Below are 20,292 nucleotides of genomic sequence, written 5' to 3'. Positions count from 1 at the left end.
CAGTGCCCAGCCATGCATCACCCTGGTGCAGGGGGCGGCTCTGCCCCCCCAAAACACCTGCCCGATCCCACAGAGGGGTAAGGGTGTCCCCCCTATCTGCCAGCCCCCAACACAGCAGAGCAGGAGCACACAGCTGCCAGGGCCATCTCACAGACAGGAGTACAGCTCAGACACCACCCAAAAATGGGCACCAGGACCCTTCACAGACCTTCCCCCCAACCCACAGCCATGTGTCCCGGCCCCCAGACCTGTCGCTGGGAGGGGAAGGTCCCTGCAGCACTGGGACACTGCCAGCACTCGCCCTTCAACTTTTTCAGCTAGGGAACAAGCAGCATTTTTCCCAGCAAGAAGTCAACCATGCCCAAAGCGCCTGTCAGAAACCCCTCACCAATCCAAGGAGGGCAGAGAATTTGGGAGAGCCGCTCTCCTGAGCCAGCTGCAGCCACTCAGTGCTGACCTGACACCGACCTTGCTGCAGCTCCATGCGATCCGTGTCCCGCTGCCCTGCGGCTGCTGCTCAGCGGCTGGCGAAGGCGATGGGATGTGGAGTGACAGCCCCGCCAGCCTGTGCCCTCGCTCCCCACGTGCACATCGCTGCCGTCCCTATCACCCCATGTTATCACAGAGCTCCTGACAAGCCCAGGATGCCGAGCCAGCCACGCTGGGGTGCTGCCAGGGGTGATAAGGGGCTTTGATGTCGAACGGATGGGTGGTGAGCAGCACCCTGCCCCTTGAGGATGTAGCTGAGGCAATGCCATCCCCTGGCTCTGCACCCGGGCAGGGATCCCATGGGCAGGATGGTTTGAATTTGCCCTGGGAACACCTGGGAAAGAAAAGAGACCCAGCCAAGAGGGCCCAGGCCCAAACTCAGTGAGGACACTGCCCCGAGTGTGGCACACGCCTGCCTAGGTGGTGCTGAGCCCGTGATGGAGCACATGCTGCATCTCAGCACCACGTCCTGCTCTGAGAGGAAAGGTGACATGTTATCCACCCGCTGCTCTTCTGTCACTGTCCTTGTAGGGCTCCTCACAACCTCCTTCCTTCCCAGATGCCAACACCAGCTTCCTGGGCATTAGTGCTCCTGCAAACCCGCATCTTCAGCTGAGGCTAGTGACTGAAGCTCAGGGAAAGATCAGGCCAACTGCAGCATAAGAAAAGCTCCCAAAGGCTTCTCCAGAGACACACCAGCCTGGAGAAGACAAGGAGAGCGCTTCCAGCCTGGCTGCAGCTCTCTTGTCCCTGCAGGGGAAGGCGCATTCAAGGGTTGTATCAGTGCTGCTCCCAAGGGCTCCTCACTGTCTTTACCTGGGAAAATCCTCCTGCTGCTGCGTTTTACACCTTTCTGATGCTCAGAAAGGACCCCGCACCACATTGCTGCTCCAACGAGCAAGGCGAGGCAGTTCAAACTGCTGAAGCAGCTAACTGAGCAGCCTGGAAGGCAAATATCTCAGTAAGGATGAACAGCCACAAGCACAGCCTCTCTGACAGGCAGGAGCTGGGGAATGTAATGGATGGTCCCGGAGGAATACACTGTCCTCTCCCGGCAGCCATCCGCACCATTACAGCCCCTGCTTGCTGCCAAACCAGCCTCCCGCTCCGTGACTCCACAGGGTAAAGTAACAGCTCAGCACGAAGCACGGTGTCCCCGGCACGCGGGAAGACCCACAGGGGAATGAAGGACCGGCTTTGGGGACCAGCCTCCAACGCTGACTCCTGTCTGCCCTGGCACTTCTCATCTCAGCCAGGACACGCTGACTGCCAGTCCCTCCCTGTCCTCCTGCCACCAGGGCTGGACACACGAGGTACATGGTTGGACCTGGATCCTTTCCTTATGATGATCGCAGTTTTCCCAAGAGCTCGAAGCAGCGAAGCCTGGTGCTGGCCAGCACAACACCTGCTCTTGTCACCCAGCGTGTGCCCGACAGCTGGGAGGGGCCCAGAGGCCCCAGCCTTGCAGTCCCACTGCCCACAACACAGCATTTGGAGTTGGCAGCTCGTAAAAACAGATCAGTAAGGCCAGACTCCTTTTTTAACTGCAAAACCTTCGTCTGAGCTAGTCATTCCTCTGTGCTCTGGCTCACACTCACGCTGGTCTCTGCAAAACTCAAGTACCACTCATTTTCTAAGTTTGTAAGGCAAGGCAGCAATGACCCCTTTAAACTGAGTGATCCATGAAATGTTTATTCCTGCATCTCTTTCCACCACATCTCACTCATCAACATCTGTTGAAGGAGCATCAGTGTTTGAGTGATCAGTAATCAGTGTCCTACAGGACTACAGAGAACTACTACGTCTGGGGGGACCAGCCAAGTCCCCAGGGTCCCAGCAGGGCTTGAGCACACAGGCGGTTGGCCAGACTGAGGTCAGTAACCTGCAGACTGGGATCTGCTGTGACTTTTCCAGTGGAAGTGACCCCAAAACCATCTAGCAATTGAACAGTCTGCTTAGCCTGCCTTCCCCACCTGCCCTTGTGCCTCCTCACCTTCCTGCTCACCAGTGTGCTGCTTCTGCCCAGGGAACCTCTGTCTCCTCCCTCCTGCCAGTCCATCCCTCTGCACCTCTGTACTGTGCAAAGGAGTGTGGAGATCCAGCCAGAACTACCCCAACATCATGTCAGCCCAGTGCTGCTCCTCCTGGCAGGTCCCATGGCTCATGCTCAGCACCCCACTGGCACAGCATGGATCCCCACCCTGTGCTCTGCTGGTTGGTACCACCATGTTCTTGGTGACCACACTGCTCTTCCCTCTCTCCTCTCCATCTTTTAGGCAGAAGTCCCTGGGAGACCCACCCTGAAGGCTGCTTGGGTCTTTTCTTATGAAGTTGTGCCACAGACAAGTTCACTGGCTCCTTGCATGTGCCCCAACCCTTCAGACTGACACTGGGAGCAGAGTGGCAGCTGAGCCCTGGTACAACACGGCTCATGTCTGCTCTGGGAATGTCACCTGCTTCCCACAAAGCCTGTTCCAACTGATGTGCCCAGTAATAACTACAACGTGCCCTCTCATGCAGGGAACCAGCAGCCTCACCATCCTTCCCCTGCTGCTCAATCTCGCCAGGATCCTTACACAAGCCCTGGCCAACGCTGCTCCATTAGCTCACTCCAAAGGAGGCTTAATAGAAAATCTGCTCAATTATTTAGCAGGCAAACGGGGGAATGATACCAGCTGAAGGCAGCCAGGGTCTCTGGCATGGACCCAACAATTCAGCCCAACTCCTGGTTCAGCCTGCCAGATCCTGCCTCCCCTCTCCTCCCTGCAAAACCCAGGCTCAGACATTAAGGGCTGGCAAACAGGCAGCACACGGGCATCCCTGCCTTCTCCACCATCCCTGCCTCCTCCCCCATCCCTGCCTCCTCCGCCATCCCTGCCTCTTCCCCCATCCCTGCCTCCTCCGCCATCCCTGCCTCTTCCACCATCCCTGCCTCCTTAGCCCAGCAACAAAGGTGCTGCCCAACTATACTGTCAGACCCAAGGGCTGGGAGGGGGCAGCACATCAGGAGGCCTGAGCAGTCCCAAAACAACACTGCAGAGGCAAAAGGGGTTTTAAACCAAGGAGCTGTTGCGGGTTAGTGGGACAGGCCAGCCCCCAGTGCCAGGTTTAGGTCCCACCCTGCAAGCCCTCGAGGGACAGGCAGCCACAGCCAGGAGACACAGCTGCTCTTTGGGAACATGAAGACCCTCTGCTGAGGGACCCCAGTACGAGCCAGCAGCCTCCCCACCTGTGCCCTGCACTAAAGCTCCTTGCCTGTTTGCAAGGCTCGTTGCACCCTGCAAGGCAGCTGAGCCTCCCCAGTTATCAGCACAAGGTTTTCCTCCCCACCCTTTGGCCCCCAGCAAGCATTTTGGAGTTGTGGTGAGTGACCTATGGAGGCTTTACAAAGACCAGTAAACCTGGACGGGGTGAGCTCTGTGGCTTTGGTTCACCATGAGCAGACCAGCTGTCCTGCTGGACCCGGAGAAGAAATGCATTTCTCCTCTCTCAGCAGCACAGCCCGCTCCATCCAGAGGCTACAGCGTATTATGTATCAGCTGCCTTATCACATCCCAGCCGGGCAACGTTCCCCCATGCCTAATGGCCCTGTTCGGTGCCAGAAGTCCGTAGCAAGAGGACTTGATGCCTGGCTGAGCGTCCTGTGCTGGGCAAGGAGCAGCCGAGGCATCCGACTGCATCCTGATAATGCGGCTGGATGAGCCGGCAGGGCTGCAGCTCTCCTCACTCCCACCCTTCCCCGCTGGAACACTTTGCCTGTACAAATGGGACCTCACTCCTCTACCTCCTGACAAACCTGTCCTCTCTGTCCCAGGGCAAAGCTTGCAGCACCTTCCAGCACAGCATCAGCTCGCTGGGTTAGAGGCAACCAGAAAAACCACAGCCAAGCCAAGAAAGTCACTCGAGGTCCTGTCCCCTGTCCTTGTCCCCTGGGGCAGAGCCTTCTTGCAGGGAACCAGTCAGGGTGACAGCAAGTGTCTGAGGCAATTCTCACAGAGAAGTTTCTACAAGCAGATGTGGGCTGTATAATCCTGCTCTGTTAATGATTTCTGGTAACCTGGAAGTTAACAAATGAGACCTGGAAGAGAATTCTACCTGCTCCCAGCACTGCCCAGGCAGACTGCTTCCAAGGAAGGGAAAAAACCCATCCTGTTAAATGCTGACTGCACTGAGAGGAAGGGAAAAAGGAAAAAGGAAAGTTGTCTCCTCTAGAGTTCATATAAAAAAGGTCTGCTCTGGAGAGCCTGGTTACCTATGGCGTTCTTTGACATCTTCAGTTACTTTCTGCAGCAACACGACCCACGGAAATCATCTCCCATGGGAGCCTACAGACTCAAGGAAGGTTTGCATTCTCCTTTTCCATTCAACAGACTATCTTCTTACTCATTGGCTCAGAGACAGACTCTTCCCGTCACCCTGCTCCAGGTCACCCATACCATCTCCCTGGTTTTTGGGTGACTGTGGGGAGAAGACCCCTGCAGGGCTCTGCTCACCCCAGCTGCACCTCAGCCCTCAGCACCCTGTGGTGCTGGTGCCAAGAGACTTGCAAACAGGATCAAACCAGGACCGAACCCTTGAGGAATGCAAAGGCAACAGAAAACTTCTCATACCTGCTGTTTTTCTTCACCCTGTCCCTGTTTGCTGTTTTTGATTGTGCCTGCATGAGGCAGAATCACCCCATAAGCAGGGTACAACACCCACACCCCGCTCCCCAATTCAGAGTGCTGCAAAGAGGGCGGGAGGCTCAGTGTTCCCCTCAATGTGAGGTTCTCTGCCTGCGGCCAGGCTGATTGCTGCCATCAGGGTGCCCATCGCTCTGCGCAGGCAGAGGGTCTCCAGGTCACTTAGCCTTGGCTCCTTTGTCTTGATTGACCTCAGTGGTTCCTGTGCAACGTTTGCCTGCCTTTTATAGATCAGTGACGTATCCAACCTCAGACTTACTGCAGGGCTTTGCAAAATCACACAGAAGCATTTTGTTTTATAGACAACATTTCCCTAGGCTTCCTTCTGTTTCACCTTGTGTTTCTCTGGCTAGGTCCACCATGAGGACATGATGCTTTTTTAGCATCAATCCCCAATTTCGTATTTATTTCTGCTTTCCAGCACAGAAGGAGGTGACCACAAAGACCTTGATGATCAGCCAGAGACTTGCCACATCCCAGCTGCACACCCTGGGATACGGCACCTCTGGTTTGCGACCGCGCAGCTGGCTGCTGCCCCAGGCATGGAGGATGCTGCTGGCAGGCAGGGGTCAGTACTGGTGGCCACATACAGCCCCTGTCATACCGTCTGCCCGGGTTTCCCTAACTCAAAGCACGGCTGACTTTTCAGGTAAAGGAGACAGGGTCTGGAAGCTTTCTGTCTCCCCAGAACTGCCTGCAGGCTGGGAAGGATGCGTTTCATCACACCACCATTCTCCCAGCGCTCTTCTGAGGGCCAGAGAAAGAGCTTTATCCCTTCCCCTCTCTGACTCTACCAGTGACCTGCTCTGGGACAGATGTTCAAGGGACAGGGAACCAGGAAAGGATTTCTCATCCGGCTTGGCATGCAGGGCACTGCTTTATGACCACCCCGCGTCCCTCCGGGAAGAAGCGTCTAGTTGTGGCGTCAAATTCATGATGTTTGCCCTTTCCATGAAGTAAGATACTGAGGGTGAGCAAAATCCACCCTCGTTCACAGATCAGAAAGGCCAGTGATCAGTGACCTTGTGCTAAGCTCTTGGCACTGTCACACTTGGGGCTGTGACACTGGTACAGCAACCACAGGAGGCAGGATATAATTAGATATATTTGTGTACATCTTTGAGTCCTTGAGAGAAGAAGCTGAAAGACTGGCTGCAGGGCTGAACTGCTTGGCCAGATGGGGCTCCGCTCTCCACAAAGCCAGAGACTACCGTGTTCTCCAAAAGCAAAAACAAGCAGGATGGGCAGCGCGGGCAGAAGAGTCCCATCTCCCACAGCATCCTACAGGGCACGGTGGCCAGGCAAGACACCTACAAGCAACACTGGGACAGCACAATGGCAGAGCTGCAGAGATCAGCACAAGCCTGTGTTTTCAGGACTTGGTGCAAGCAGGCACAGACACACATAAACCACCATGTCAGCTGTGGCTTTGACCAGCCACATCATTCCCCTAGTGCCACGTCTCTGAAGAGCTGGTTATCATAAAGACAAGAAGATTCGCTTCATCTGAAAATCAGCATCACCCAAGTGCCCGGACAGGATTTCTCCCACCCTTGTGCCACAAGTCTGGGCAGCCAGAGAGCTCTGTACACATTTTGATGCCTCCCTGAGATGTGCCTAGAGCAAAGGAGCTTTAATGAACTCCCACCCATCGCTGTGTGCTGCAGCACTTTCTCTGCATCATCACATCAGCACAGCTCTTCCACGTGCGGTGCCCACAGCCTCCGATGGCAGCTGTCCTGTTGCACAGAGAGCCAGACCCCATCCTGGGGATGAAGGTGCACACGTGCTGTGGTACAGCACCTCATGGCTACCTCTCATGAGCACAAGGGCTTTCCTGCACCAGGGGAAGGAGTTTTGCACCCAGCAGTAGCACTGGGATGCAGCTGCTGCAGGGGTACTCAGGCCTGTGGCGTCTGCCTGCTCCATGCACATCTGCCTCACCTCAATTCAGTTTTGATGCACCCACATAGCTCCTGCAACGCCTCCCGTGGCACTGAACAAGGCAGCACCCAAAGCAATGCCACACGCAGCGACTTCAGGCTTTGGAAGTCAAAAGCCACTCACCCCTGAGCATCAGTGTCCACAAGCAGCCGGACCAGTATCCCTGTCACAGCCACAAGGATTGGGTAATGGTCCACGCTCTCCAGCCCTGCAGAAGCAAAAGAGGAAGAGCCGCTGCCACCACACGACAAGCAGAGCAGGGCTGCACTGTGACTCCCGGACTTGGTGGTGGAGCAGTGCAGGAGGTGGGGATTGTGACTTGGGCTCCAGTGGGACCAAGGGTTTCAATGAGGACAGAGAAATCTTCCCTGCTAATGCAAACCCCAGACTCATGCACAGCTCTCATGATGGAGCATCCCTGCCTTTTCCAAGCCTCAAGAGGAGAAGGAGGTCTGTCCTCTCCTAAACAGGCAGGAAAATTCAGCTGTTGTATGGGAAATATCAGATGCCCATGTGGGGCCAGGCTCCGCTGCCCGGCCCAACTCAGCTGCCTGCAGTCACCTCCCCAAGGGCGAGGGCTGACTTTGGTGAGAGCAGGTTCCCCAGCAGCTCAGCGCACCCTTTACTCGATGCAGACCACAGCAACCGAGCCTGCTACTTAACTGAAATCTGCCCAGGGCGCTGAGCCTTTCAAACAGCTCCCCCCAGCCTGTGTCAGGTCGGTGTCTAACAAGGTATCTCCCCATCCAAGCACAGCTCAGCTCCCACTTCCACCAGGGATAGCCAGACCCAGGCATCAGCTGCCTTGTGTGGAAGAGATCCTGGCGGGAACTGGGGCTACTGGGCAGACAGAGGCTGAGGGTCTAGGAAGAGCAGCAATGCTCACGTCCATCCAGACCATTTACATGTCTTCTGAAGGCAGCATTTCTGTGGCAGTCTGTGGGACCAGATCGGCTCTCCAGCCAGGGATGTGGCAGGCCTTCAGCACCAGCCACCCCTCGCTTCCCAAGGGCACGTCTCCAGCATGTTGTCAACAGAGAGGGACAGAGTGTTAGTGCATGGACTCACCTGGCAGACGGAGGTTGACCACTCTGTCAAACAAGTTCCTTTCAGCTGTCACACGGTTCAGCACCTGGTTCAAGAGCTGTGTAGAGAAAAGCAGAGAGTGTTTGTGTTTTCTGGATGAGCACTCCTGTGAGCAGCACCCAAAAAGCAGGCTTTGGGGCAGCACGTCCTTACAGCTCAGGCTCAGTGCCTGGAAGCTGGTGGATGCACAAAAGGAGGCTCACAGCAGAGACCCAGCTTGACCCTGGCACAGAAGGAGGTGGCACCAAACCACAGTGACAGATCCAAACCTCCCAGGAACAGCCAGTCTGAGGTAAGCACCTGAAACGCAGCATCTTCCACCTGAATCTGAACCTCACCTACAGATGCCAAGCAACTTCTGTGGATAAAAGCTCTTGGCAAGCAGCAGCTGCAGTCCCTAGGACAGCCACAGCCTGTGAAGAGCGAGGTGGCAGCTGCTGCTGGGCACAGTGTCAGCAGGGTGAAGCACGATCCAGGTCCTGCCCTGCCTGGAGCTGGCAGCAGGACAGACCTAGCAGCCCTGAAGTGCGGGATGAAGGCAGAGGGTGATCTGCTTCTCTGCTTGACAGAGCAGAGATTTCTGCCTGTGACCGGCACAGAAGGAGTCACTGTGAAGACACTTAATTAGCCACCATTAGCTCTCACCCAAACCCGCAGTGCAATGAACAGGGGACTGCTCCAGGCTTGACACAACTGCTGCGAGCTCAGCATCACCTCTGATACAGCATCCCTCCTTCTGTTGCCCTCATGCATGAAGAGCAGAACGTGGGGCACAGCTTCACAGCAGCACCAGGACATGAGGGGAATGCTGCGGCACCCTGCTCTCTGCTAACTGTCCCCCAGCTTGCCCAAAACACCTGCCAAGGGCCCTTCCCTTTCCTCCTCACACAGGGAAAATCCTAGGACCCCAAGTTGAGCACTCACCTCAAGATTGCTGTACTAGATCCCACTGTCTTGCTTTGCCTCATCTGCTCAGAGCCCTGACGCTCAACCCTTGGAGCAACCCAAGCCCTGAGGTACAGATAAAGTATAGATTGCTCCCCACCAGGCCGGCTGTACAAGAGCAGCCTGTCCTCAGGGCTTTCCAGGGTCACTCATTCTTCAGAATAGAAACTAATTTACTGGAGCCTAAGGGGTGTTGCAGGTTGGCATAGGGCTGTTCTGGTCACCCCAGCAGGGAAGTCTAGGACTAAGGGACAAAGGACTGGGATGCCCGTCCAAACCCTAGGGCATGTTCCCTGTGAAGCCAGCTGTACTCTCCACAGCTTTTTGCTCAGATGTACCACACCTCCACATTTCATGGCACCACTTGTCACAGGAGCATTCAGCATTTACTGGGTGTAAGAAACAGGCCACAGCCACTCTGAAGGTATATTTAAGAAGCTGTCATCCTGCCTCCCAGTAGAGGTAGAAATCAGCTGTGCCCAGACTAGTTGCAAAGGAGGGGAGCAGGTGACATGCAGCAAATTTAGGGAGCACCCCTTGTTCTGCAGCAGGTGGGTTTGCTGTAGCAGCTTTAACTACAACATTTATAGCAGGAGCCCCTACTTCACAGCACATCTGGAGAGAGGGCAGAGGGGTCCCCATGCCCCTTCAGAGGATGCTTCTTCACACCCCTCTAATGGATGGTACCTGGGCAAGCCTCCGAAGCAGCAGCTCAGATGATGGGCGATTCCAGTCGAGAAAGATCTCCGGCGCCAGCGTGACAGTCATCTCCAGCACCCTGAGCAAGCTCACCGACAAGTCAAAGCAGGTGGCACACACCTTCAGCTGGCGGCTGTCCACAAAGTTCCTCTCCAAGCGCTCTGCTGCCTGCTGGATCTGCCAAGCAATGCAGAGCAGCTTAGCAAGGTGCCCCTTCCCAAAAGGAGGGCTGTGACCCCCAGCCCAGCCCAGCTCCCACATGTGCCAGGGAATTGCTGCGCTCCCCAGGAGTCGTGCGTTGAACCTCGCTCTGTGCAGGACACGGGCGCCCATCGAGTGCTGGACCCCAGGCAGCGCGCTCACCTCCTGAATCATACCGATGAACTCGGAGAAAGCCCAGTTCAGCTGGTTGAGGACGCTGTTGAGGAAGCTGGGGGCCAGTTCACGGTCACTGCGGAGAAGGTCTGCCATGTGCCGCTGCAGCAAGGTGGAGGGACACGGCTCTGAAACCAGACAGTGACAGTGTTGGTGGCCTGGCCCCGGAGCGGCTGTGCACGGGTGCAAGGACTGTTCGGAGCAGAGATCTGGCTTGTCGGGCCTCCGAGCACTTTTTTGCAATGCCAGCCTGAATTAAGCCGGGAAGAGTGCTGTGTGTTGGCTGCTGCCCACATACACAGGAGCACTGCCCTGCAGCTCAGCATCTCTCCCACTCAGCTCAGCATCAATCGCTCCTGATACCAGCGTGGCAGCAGCTGCCTGGAGCCAGCACAGCCACCCCTGGCCTCACGTGGCTGTGCCTGCCCACATCCGAGCAGCGAGGCACGGAGCAAACCCCGCTGCTGAGGGGCTGGCTGGGGCTGCCCACGCTCCCACACAGGCTGAGCCCCAGCACAGACTCATGTCCACGGCACGTGGCATCTTGCCTCTGGGCTTCTTCACTATCACGAGCACAGACAGGGTCAGACCCAGCAGCCAGGAAACAGAGAGTCTGGGATGTGTGGGGCACTGGGGTCCCCGTGGATGGGCATGGAAAGGAGGGGAGCACAAATGGGATGGATGCTTCTCACCGGGAAGGGTACCGGAGTTCAAACCATAGACTAAAATTCAGGGCTTGGAGAAAAACTTCAACAGATTTACCAAGTATACCAAAAAAAAAAAAAAAAATCCAACTACTTTTCTCTCTACTAGAAGCTATTTGTAAGTGAGAGCAGGTGGAAACTCTGGTGGTCCCGGCCCAGCCATGCTGTGGCTGCAGGTCTCTGCAGCACAGGCACGGGGATCATGGGCAACCTCCACCACATCCCCAGGGATGGAGAAGCGAGGTGTAACTACAGGCAGATTGATAGCTGGGATTAGCAAAGTCAGAGAGGGATGGCAGGAGACCGTCAGCTCAGGAACAGGATAAATTATTTGGTATATGCCAACTAATAAGCACAATAAGGTTCTGTTGTTCACGAGGACACACAGTGATGTCTCACAGTGCATAATCCCTCCCAGGCAGGCCAGCACACACTGGCTTTGATGCTGGCTAAAAGCACATCTTCGGGCAGGATTTCATAATGAAAAATGTCTTTGATGTCCTCTTCCCACCCACAAACACTGTCCCAGCCCTTGGCTACACATGGTGCAGGGACTGTTACAAGCCAGATGTCCTTTTTATTTATTAAGTGATCTTCAGTGGATTTCTTGCCCTGGGTCCCCTGCAACTGCGTGAGCCTTCAGCACTGAACGTGACCTGGAGCAACATTTCACAGCCCAGCTATGTGTGGAGGGAGGAATTCAGACTTGAGCTTGGCTCCCACTTGCTTTATTTGATAATATTTATTCTTTGCAGCCCCTCCTTCTGGTGGGGGAGGTAGAAGGATGCTGTTCTGCAGTCACTTCCTCCAGCTAGCCATGATTTCAGACCTTTATAATTGTCTTCTGAATGAGAACAGCCCTGGCCTGTGCAGTTTCTCATGCAGAAACTGCCAGGTCTTTGTCTCTTTCACCATCCCTCCCTGAGCGCTGCTGGTTGTCTCAGAATTTCTTAGGAGAGGTGGAATCAGAAGTGCACGCAGCATCCAAACCACAAGCACGTGGCAGATTCGCGCAAAGCCATAATGTGGTTTTGTTTTTGTTCTGTTCTCCTTTCCTCATAATTGCTGTTGTGTAACTTGTTCCTTTGGGCACAGAGCTGATATTTTCCAAAAGATTACAGTAGGAAGACAATCAAGGATAACCCTTTAGTTAGAATTACAGTTCAAGATCCTCAGGAACTTGCTGGTCACAACACGCAAGTAGAGAAGCTCAGGAGTCAATGCTGGAGCCCATCTTGTTGTCTTCTCCATCCATGATAGACAATGGGAAACAGCAAGGGCATTCTAAATTTGCAGATGACACTAAACAAGGGGCTTTGTCTGGTGTGCTAGAGGCACCCTGAGAAACTTGAGGACTGAGACAAAAAAACTGATCATATTCAGCAAGAAGGGGAAGAATGGCCCCAAGTATCAGTCCTGGCTGGGAAACAACGGTCTGGGCACCATCCCATAAAGGGGTTTTGTAGGGTACCAGCTTGAACAGGGCACAGGTGAGGGTGTATGCTAAAACTAAAAGGTAGGTGGTGGCAGGATGATGTGCTCAGCAGATCAAGGGAAGGTGCCACCGCTCTGCTTGGCCCTGGGGAGGTCACACCTGAAATAGGGTGGCTTTTTCTCAGAAAGTGCCCAGGGAGCCCACCCTGGAATCTTGTCTCTAAGGGTTATGCTCAGCTCGCAGCCCACTCATTTTTAATGACATTTTCCCGTTATGTTCACCATCCTACATCCAGTGATGCTGAATTCCACTTACATTTTCTCTCCCCTCATTCAGAATTGGAAGGTCCTTTTGTAGTGTTAAGCTTTTTGTGTCTTCTATTTCCCAGCCTCCCCTCAACGTGTAAAAAGTGCTTTTTATTAAAACTGCTGACATATCAGCCCCTTCCAGCATTCGAGCACTGAAGCAGTTCTGGGCGAGGATCACCACTCCCTGAGGACGAGCTCTGTGGGTTGTCCTGCTGGTCCATCGCCAAAGCCTCTTTTACCAACAGTTCAAGTCAGGACGGATCTCAACATGAATCACCCAGCCAAAGTCTCTCTCATTTGAAGGCAGCTCTGGCTTTTTGAAGGATGTCCCTGTGCTTGTAATAACCTGCTTTATTCTGATTTTTAGCCAATGACTATTTCCTCATGGTCTTTTTCCAATAAGTGGTGTGAATTTGCTCCAAACCTCCAGTTCTATGTTCTTTAATGCTTTCCCTGCTGCTGGCAAAGACCGTGCCAGTCTATAAAGGCATTAAGAAGTGATGCCTCCCGTCAAACTTCTCCACAGTTCTGGAGGGGTTTTTTTAGGTTTTAAGCTAACACCAAGGAGCAGTGGGCTTCTTTGGCTTTTGCCACTCCCAAGAGGATTCTGAAGCTAAAGATACAGTGATTGCTTCTCTCTTTGAAAGCAACATAAGGAACCAGCAAGAGCAGCTTCACCCCTTGGATGAGCTCCCAGATCAGGTTCTCCATGGGGCAATCATTAGTGGTATGTAGAAACCCAGCCTCAGTGTTAGACCCTGGTCCTGTGTTCACCTTGGTCTGCAGGAAGTTCACCTTTTGCTGAGGTGTTTCCATGTACATCCCAGTCACTGCTGCCCTCCAGGTAACGCCACAGCCCTTACGTGTGCCGTTTCAGACAGGGACGTCATTTCATAGAGAGTTTGTGGTTACTTTCTTGATTTTGGCAGTAGTATGTCATTAGTGTTTCTAGAACTTGTAACTCCTTAATACAAAAGCCGCTCAATCTTGGCTTAGGCTTCATTATGACAAATGAAGACCAGTCATTGGAACAGAAATCGGTGGTTTCCAAGGCCAGAAATTATGACCTCAATACATCTAATGTGGGCAACAGAGTGTGACCCCAAGTGGTTATAGATATATCTGATGTTTCCACAACAGAAACTTCCTTGTAAAAACATAAGCAAAATAGTCAAAGGGAAAAAAAAACTAGGTGGGGGTGGAATGGTGAATAAAAACAGAGGTCTTTAAGAAGATTATTAGGCAGCCAGAAAGCCCCAGCGCTACAGCAAGCACTTGGTTTAAAAGGCTCATGGAGACCAGGATAAGACAAGTTAAAATGCAGAAGGTAAAGTGTACATAAACATAGGCAGTGGTTGATGAAAAGAAGGAGAAAAGGGGTGATAGGAGAAGACATGAAAGAAACATCCACAACTACTCATGCTACATGCAAAGTTTCTTAAACTGCAGGAAAAAAATTCTAGCAGAATTATTTTTAAAAGCAGTAATGGGAGAAAGTCTAACCATAGCAGAGGCCAAGTAATAGACAGAGTTAAAAATTAATAAAGCAAACAAAGTGGAAGCCTTCAATAAGTGCTCCTACTAGATAATTGTAAAGAAGCAGGGTCATGTGCTTTCATCACAGGAAGATAATTATGTGCTTTCTAGTTTGCTAATGACCCAGGAAAATTTATAACATGGCCATTTGTGAGACTTCTTGCTCAACAGTCCAAGGGAGGCTCTGGATGCTGCAGCATTTATAACAGAGCTGGGAGCACAGAGGAGGAAAACCCAAAATGGACCGGATTCAAAGGCAAAGCAGTTCCACCCAACATTAATCTGAGTTTTCAAAAGGATCCAGATGTAAATGTGAAACAGCCACCGCTCAGCAGCTGCGGCTGTCGGACCAGTGGACGAGCAGTGGAAGAGGAAAGCTGGGGATGCAGCGATCCACACCACAGGTGAACTGTGCCCGTCCAGAGATGTGTTTAGAGAAAAACAGAGAATGTTGCGGGGTGAGGCAGCAGGAAAGCAAGCTGTGTTCAGAGAGGAGATCTCAATAAGGTGGAGCGCAAGGCATCAGGATGCATCAGTAAGCACCTGGGACTTGCAGAGGCCTCCAGAGCAACGCACTGGCAAACAAGCTAATGCGAGTTTTGGCTCTGTGACCAGCAGATCAGGCAGGTGTTCTAGCCAGCACGACACTGGCAGGCCTGGGGCTGCTAAAAACATGGGAAGGGTGAACACAGGGGCTCACAGAGGAACAAAACCCCCCTTGAATAAAACACAGAGGCTGCACTTTCTTTTCACCGTTAGAAAGGATCAAGAAGCGAGTTTACCTTGGTACACAAGCACTTTTGAAATGTAATGCACAGTTTAGCCCAGCAGAGAAAGGCAGAGCAGAAGCAGTGGAAGACAAGACAGAAGATGGGGTTAAGCGCATTCCCATCAGGAAAAAGTGATGGATTGATTTCTGAGGGTGAGGAACCACCACCAGAAGGGCGTGCAGAGTCCAACTGACACCAGCTGACGCTTTTGGTGTTGTCAGATCGAGACAGGATTTCTTCCTAAAAGACCTCTGTAGCTTGGGCAACTTGCTGGACTTGGGAAGGGGACGTGGGTGAATTCTCTGGGCCACATCGCACAACAGCTCAGCTACATGATCTCACAGTCCCATCCACCTCCCCTTCACCGCCTGATGGATGCACGGGCAGAAGGCCTGGGGCGGAGGAGCCCTGCCTGCAACCTGAAGCCATGCTGCAGCTCGCCGCAAGCAAGAGCGGCTGGGCCTGGCACGGGGCCACCACTGCTGCTCCCTGCGTGGGTGCAGTGGCAGCACCCAGCCTTGCCTGCGAGCCACGATGGGAGCAACACAAGTTCCTACAGCAGCCGCCAACCAGAACTGCCCCCGCCTCTGAACAGAGACCCCATCTGCTCTCGGGAGCCAAACAGGAGGCAGAGCCCTGTCTGCACAAGAGCTGTTTGGTGCTGGCGGGGCTAAGGAACAACCTGGGGAGCAGGCAGGGACACACACAGCCTTTCTGAGCACCTCCCCCGCGCTGGGCTAAGCCAGACAGTATCTCATTGCCCACCATTGGTGAGCACGGGCTAAGGCAGCGCAGGAGCCCGGTGGTCTGTGCTTTGCGTGTTTCATGGATAACTCATGCTTGCTCAGAAACCAGGCATCGATCCTTCCCTTATGCCACTGATAGGCCATCTGTGCCACAGCAACCTGGCTGTAGTGAGACAAAGCAGCAACTGCAGGCCTTGCCATGACAGCCTTGTCTCTCCTTTCTCTAATGGGGCTGCATGCATTGTGCAGGAGGTAAGGAGGCAGCCAGCATTGCTAATAAACAGAGTAGCAAGCACAAGTACCTAGGTGGAGTTACTTCACTTATATATACTATATACAGTTACTTCCTATGAGGACAGAGAGTAGGGGTTTTTCAGCCTGGAGAAGGCTCCAGGGAGACCCTATTGCGGCCTTTCTGTACTTAAAAGGGGCCTATAAGAAAGATGGGAACAGACCTTTTAGAAGGGTGTGTTACAATAGGACAAGGGGTAATGGTTTTAAACTATAGGAGGGCAAAGACATGAGGAAGAAGTTATTTACACTGAGGGTGATGAAACCCTGGCCCAGGTTGCCCAGAGAGGTGGTGGATGAACCATCCCTGGAGACATCCCAGGCCAGGCTGGACGGGGCCCTGAGCAACCTGAGCTGGTGAAGATGTCCCTGCTCATGGTAGGGGGGGCACTGGATGAGCTTTGAAGGTCCCTTCAACCCAAACCATTCTATTATCCTATGATATTGCAAGGCAGCACCAGCACAACTTTGCCACCTGTGCAGAGTCCTCCAAGGAAGTGTCCGCAAAGCAGGATGAGGCTGGAGCACCAAGAGGCATTTGCCCAAGCTCCCTTCAGACTGGCCTGCAGAAGCAGATCCAGACAAACAGGGATTTCGTTCAGCTCAGCAGTTTGTCCCCTTGTCCCTGCCAATGCTCAAATTGCAACAAAGTGAAGATGACGGGTGGGAAGATGGGGGGGTTGTCTCCTCCTCCTTCCCCAGGCAGCATCTCAAGGACACCTCTGAGTCCCATGTCCCTCTTCAATTAAATCGGCATTCATTATTGATTTGGTTGCACTTTAAAATAGCAATCCCAGGAGCAAGTCCCCAGTAGCCAGCCCAGCCCACTCCAGGCTCAGACTGTGCGGAGCCATCCGGAGATGGATGGAGAGGCCTCAAAAGCTGAGGAGCTTTGCTCCAGCTCCAGAGTTCCCTGAGGCTGGGGGAGCTCAGTCACCACCCCATGGGACTAGTGGCAGCCACCCAATAGGGCTTGCTTGTGTGGTAGCAGGGTCAGAGGACAGTCACGAGGTCCCTCTGGCGTGTGTGTCAGGGCTTCCCCATCGTCCTCCATGGACGAGAGGAACCCAAAGCTGGCACAGCCTGCAGCAGGGCTCTGACCCCAGAGGGAACCCTGATAATACAGAAGCAAGAGTGGGCCTGTGATGCAGCCTCAGAGGCTGCCACGTGGGCACCAGCCCCTCCGGCATCTCCCAGGGATGTAACTGAGAAAAGGGACCATAGCGTAAGGCCCTCTGCCCCCCAAAGCAGGGTCTGTCTAGGCAGAAGAAGGGAAAGAGGGAGCTCTCTACAGCTACTTCACCAGGCAAGAGGGGGTCACACAACAAACTTACTCTGGAAACTAGCAACAGAGAGATCTCCTGGGCACCCACAGGCAGGAGAGAGAAAGAGAACAAGAGTGATGTTAAAACAGAGACAGGCAGCCCTACCTACTGATGGGGATCAGCACGCACGTCCACATGCAGCCTGCCCGTGTCAGGCTGCAGTATCCTCTGTCCCCCAACCCCGGGCAGCTCCCCAGGAGCATGGTCTGGCACAAAGCCTTCTCCACTCTAGAGGGGAGTCAGGAATGTAACCAAACGGGCCCAGACCCTGCAAGGCTGAAGCTGGGGACATGGTCTTCAGCTCAGGTAAGGTACCTTCTCCTCCCCGTGCCCTTCTCAGCCGCAACAGAGCCAAGAATCCCCTCAGCTTGGTGACAGCTCAGAGAATCAAATTGCCGTGCCAAAGGCAGGACAGACTCTGCCAGGCTCTCAGATGCCTGATCAAAAGACTCCCTGCTTGCAAATTTGTCCAGTGCCCTGTCTCCTTGGGCACTCACTCCCTCTCACAGGGTACCTGCTGGTATGCTCACCAACACTTCCCCACAGCAGCTGCTCACTGCAGATGTCAGAGAGCCTTCTCTCAGGCTCACATTTTGGGGTAAAGTTCTGTCGAGGACCTCTCACCTTTCCTTTGAAGGGCAGAACTGCTCCTCATGATAGATCTAACCCAGCACTCAGCAGGCAAAAAAATCACCAGCCAGTGCAGAGAGACTGGGGATGTCCAGGAAAGGAAATGCTGCCTGCAACGGTCAGGTCTGGATATTTGGTCAGGATCCCCCTACTTCAGCAGCCATCTACCCAGCAGGCATGGTCCGTAGCAGGGACGGCTGCTAGGGAAGAGGCTGGCCCACCACCCATCACAATCCCAAGTGCCAGTGCCTGGCCCCACTCACTCTGCAGGCTGGGTAGGCTGGCGTCCTCAGGCTTGGTTTTCAGCAGGTGTGGGAGCCGTGTGTATCTGTACCCAAAGCCACAGCCCTGGTAAAAGAGATAAGGAAATATCTTGGAGCTGGAAGCCAGCTGGCTTTTGGTGGTACTGGAAACTGAAATGCTCAGTGTCCACCCAGCCCCAGATGGTGAGAGAAGCAGGGAATGCAGGATGCTCACCCGCCACAGCCTGACGAGAATCCAGTTGGTCTGTGCCCAGGGTCGCTGCTCATAGGGAGCCAGGAGGTTCTTCATCATGGAGATCCGCCTGCCAGACAAGGACATTGCTTAGCCACAAAGGGTTTGGCGGCAGGGGATTAAATAGGACCCATGGTAGGACCCACAGAACTGGGACAGAGCAAAGCCGCTGGTATAAGGGTGAAGGGAGGTCCTCAAACCAACTCCAGCACCCTGCTGCAGCTCCTGGACCTTTGGCAGTGCTTGGCAACCCACCTGCTCCCCCACCCAGCCTTGCCACCCCCCAGCCCTGCCCCCCGGGACAGGCAGCGCAGCACTTACTGCTCTTCTGGGATTCTCTCCACCGCACGCAGTGAGTGTGGATAGCACACGTAGCTGGCCAAGGCCTGCATCAGGGAGTCCCGGATGTCTGCGGAGGAACAAGAATGGGCTTGGACAGATGCTTGAGGACATGCAGCATGCTGGGGAGCACCTGAATGCCGGAGGCTGGGAGGGATAGGCCCTTATTCACAGAGGTTTGCCATCCCAGCTGAAGAAGAGAGCGTGCCTATGCCCAGGCAGCTAAGAAGTAACCCCAGATTTGACATGCAAATAGCTGGAACACCTCTAAAAAGGCTACCTTAGGTCATGTATCTAACCCTGGAACAAGCAGGACACACCAGAAAAGGGCAGTGCTCAGCCTCTTCTGGTACATGGAGGCGTAAAGCACTCAGTGGATTCAGCAAATGCATCCCAACGGAAGTCTGGTGAGTCACTGGCAATAGGACTGGCCAGAAGTCCAATAGAATAATAGAATAATTTTGGTTGGAAAAGACCTTTAAGATCATCGAGTCTAACCACTAACCAATATATCACCCCAAAGCGAGGAGAGCAGTTTTACCTGTGCCCACGATCCTCGAGTCAGCAAAGTGCTTGGCCAGGATGGCAGCGAGGCGCATCAGAGTCTCTTCGTAGCCTGCAAAGGGAAGGAGGGAGCAGGGGTCACGCCAATGGCCCAATGGGCAGCCCTCTGGTCCCAGCTTTCCTGTGGACACAGCACAGGCCACAGCACTCGTTCCTAATGCAGCTAACTGGAGTTTCATCTAGTTGTCAAAACAGACAGCTGGGAAAGCACATTCATCTCCAACAGAGCCGCTCACCTCAGTCTGCAGAGTTTGAGTCAGTTACTTGGAGAAAGATAAGACCATGCAGCTGAGTCAGACAAGATGTCTAGTGTAGAAGAGGCTGAGAAACACAAATAACACCCTAGATCTACATGGAAAAGCCCTGTGCAGCCTGCATGCGCTGAAGGAATCTGCTGCCGCTTAATTCTGCTGCTCCCTGAACAGCAGGCACAGTTCCCACTTAATGGATGTGAACACTTAGCTATTTCCTGTTGGTGGGAACAGAAGCTCTTCTTACCTTCGCAGGCTCTGGAGAACACAGAACAATTTGCTAAGAGCTTGCTGGGATCACTTAGTCAGGAATAGCACAGAATGTGCACAGAGGGAATACACCTAAACATAGACTCTTGGCATCAAGAGGGTGGTCATCTCCACAGGAACGTTTACCCAGTGCCAGGGGGATCCAAAAGCAGTCCCAGCTCCTGCACTCGTGGCACACCTCCCACACAGAAATCAGCAGGCAGCGGCAGCCATTGCTGGGGCAAGCACATCTCCCAGCATCCCAGCCCATTCCGGGTGCCTCCTTAGAAACAAATTCCACAGCTGCCAGTGATTTTCACTGCAGCCAACACTGTGCCAGCTCTGGGCAAGGCCTGGGCTCCCTGCCTGAGCTCAGCAATGGCCACAGCTCACCAGTGGCATCTACTCGAGAAACGGCACTCAACACCT

At 53.8% G+C, this 20,292-nt stretch overlaps 1 protein-coding gene across 6 annotated transcripts in view; it reads right to left on the bottom strand.

The window, feature by feature from the left end:
- Positions 1–20,292, bottom strand: part of RNF123 (ring finger protein 123) — a 51,783-nt gene that overhangs the window by 6,284 nt on the left and 25,207 nt on the right. For 5 of the 6 annotated variants that reach the window (XM_065074983.1, XM_065074986.1, XM_065074984.1 and 2 more), the window contains 8 exons: positions 19,341–19,415; positions 18,782–18,869; positions 18,443–18,530; positions 18,229–18,313; positions 10,209–10,348; positions 9,834–10,022; positions 8,184–8,259; positions 7,239–7,323 (listed from right to left, as the gene is read on the bottom strand). In XM_065074983.1, the coding sequence (XP_064931055.1) occupies positions 7,239–7,323; positions 8,184–8,259; positions 9,834–10,022; positions 10,209–10,348; positions 18,229–18,313; positions 18,443–18,530; positions 18,782–18,869; positions 19,341–19,415 (826 nt within the window). The remainder of the gene's footprint in view (positions 1–7,238; positions 7,324–8,183; positions 8,260–9,833; positions 10,023–10,208; positions 10,349–18,228; positions 18,314–18,442; positions 18,531–18,781; positions 18,870–19,340; positions 19,416–20,292) is intronic. The other variant, XR_010475015.1, reaches the window with a different exon arrangement.

The sequence above is a fragment of the Columba livia genome, chromosome 10 (genome assembly GCF_036013475.1).
Source record: "Columba livia isolate bColLiv1 breed racing homer chromosome 10, bColLiv1.pat.W.v2, whole genome shotgun sequence".
In the NCBI taxonomy this organism is placed as follows: Eukaryota; Metazoa; Chordata; class Aves; order Columbiformes; family Columbidae; genus Columba; species Columba livia.
The sequence above is the reverse complement of the archived record's forward strand: the minus strand, read 5'-3'. Positions and strand labels throughout refer to the sequence as shown.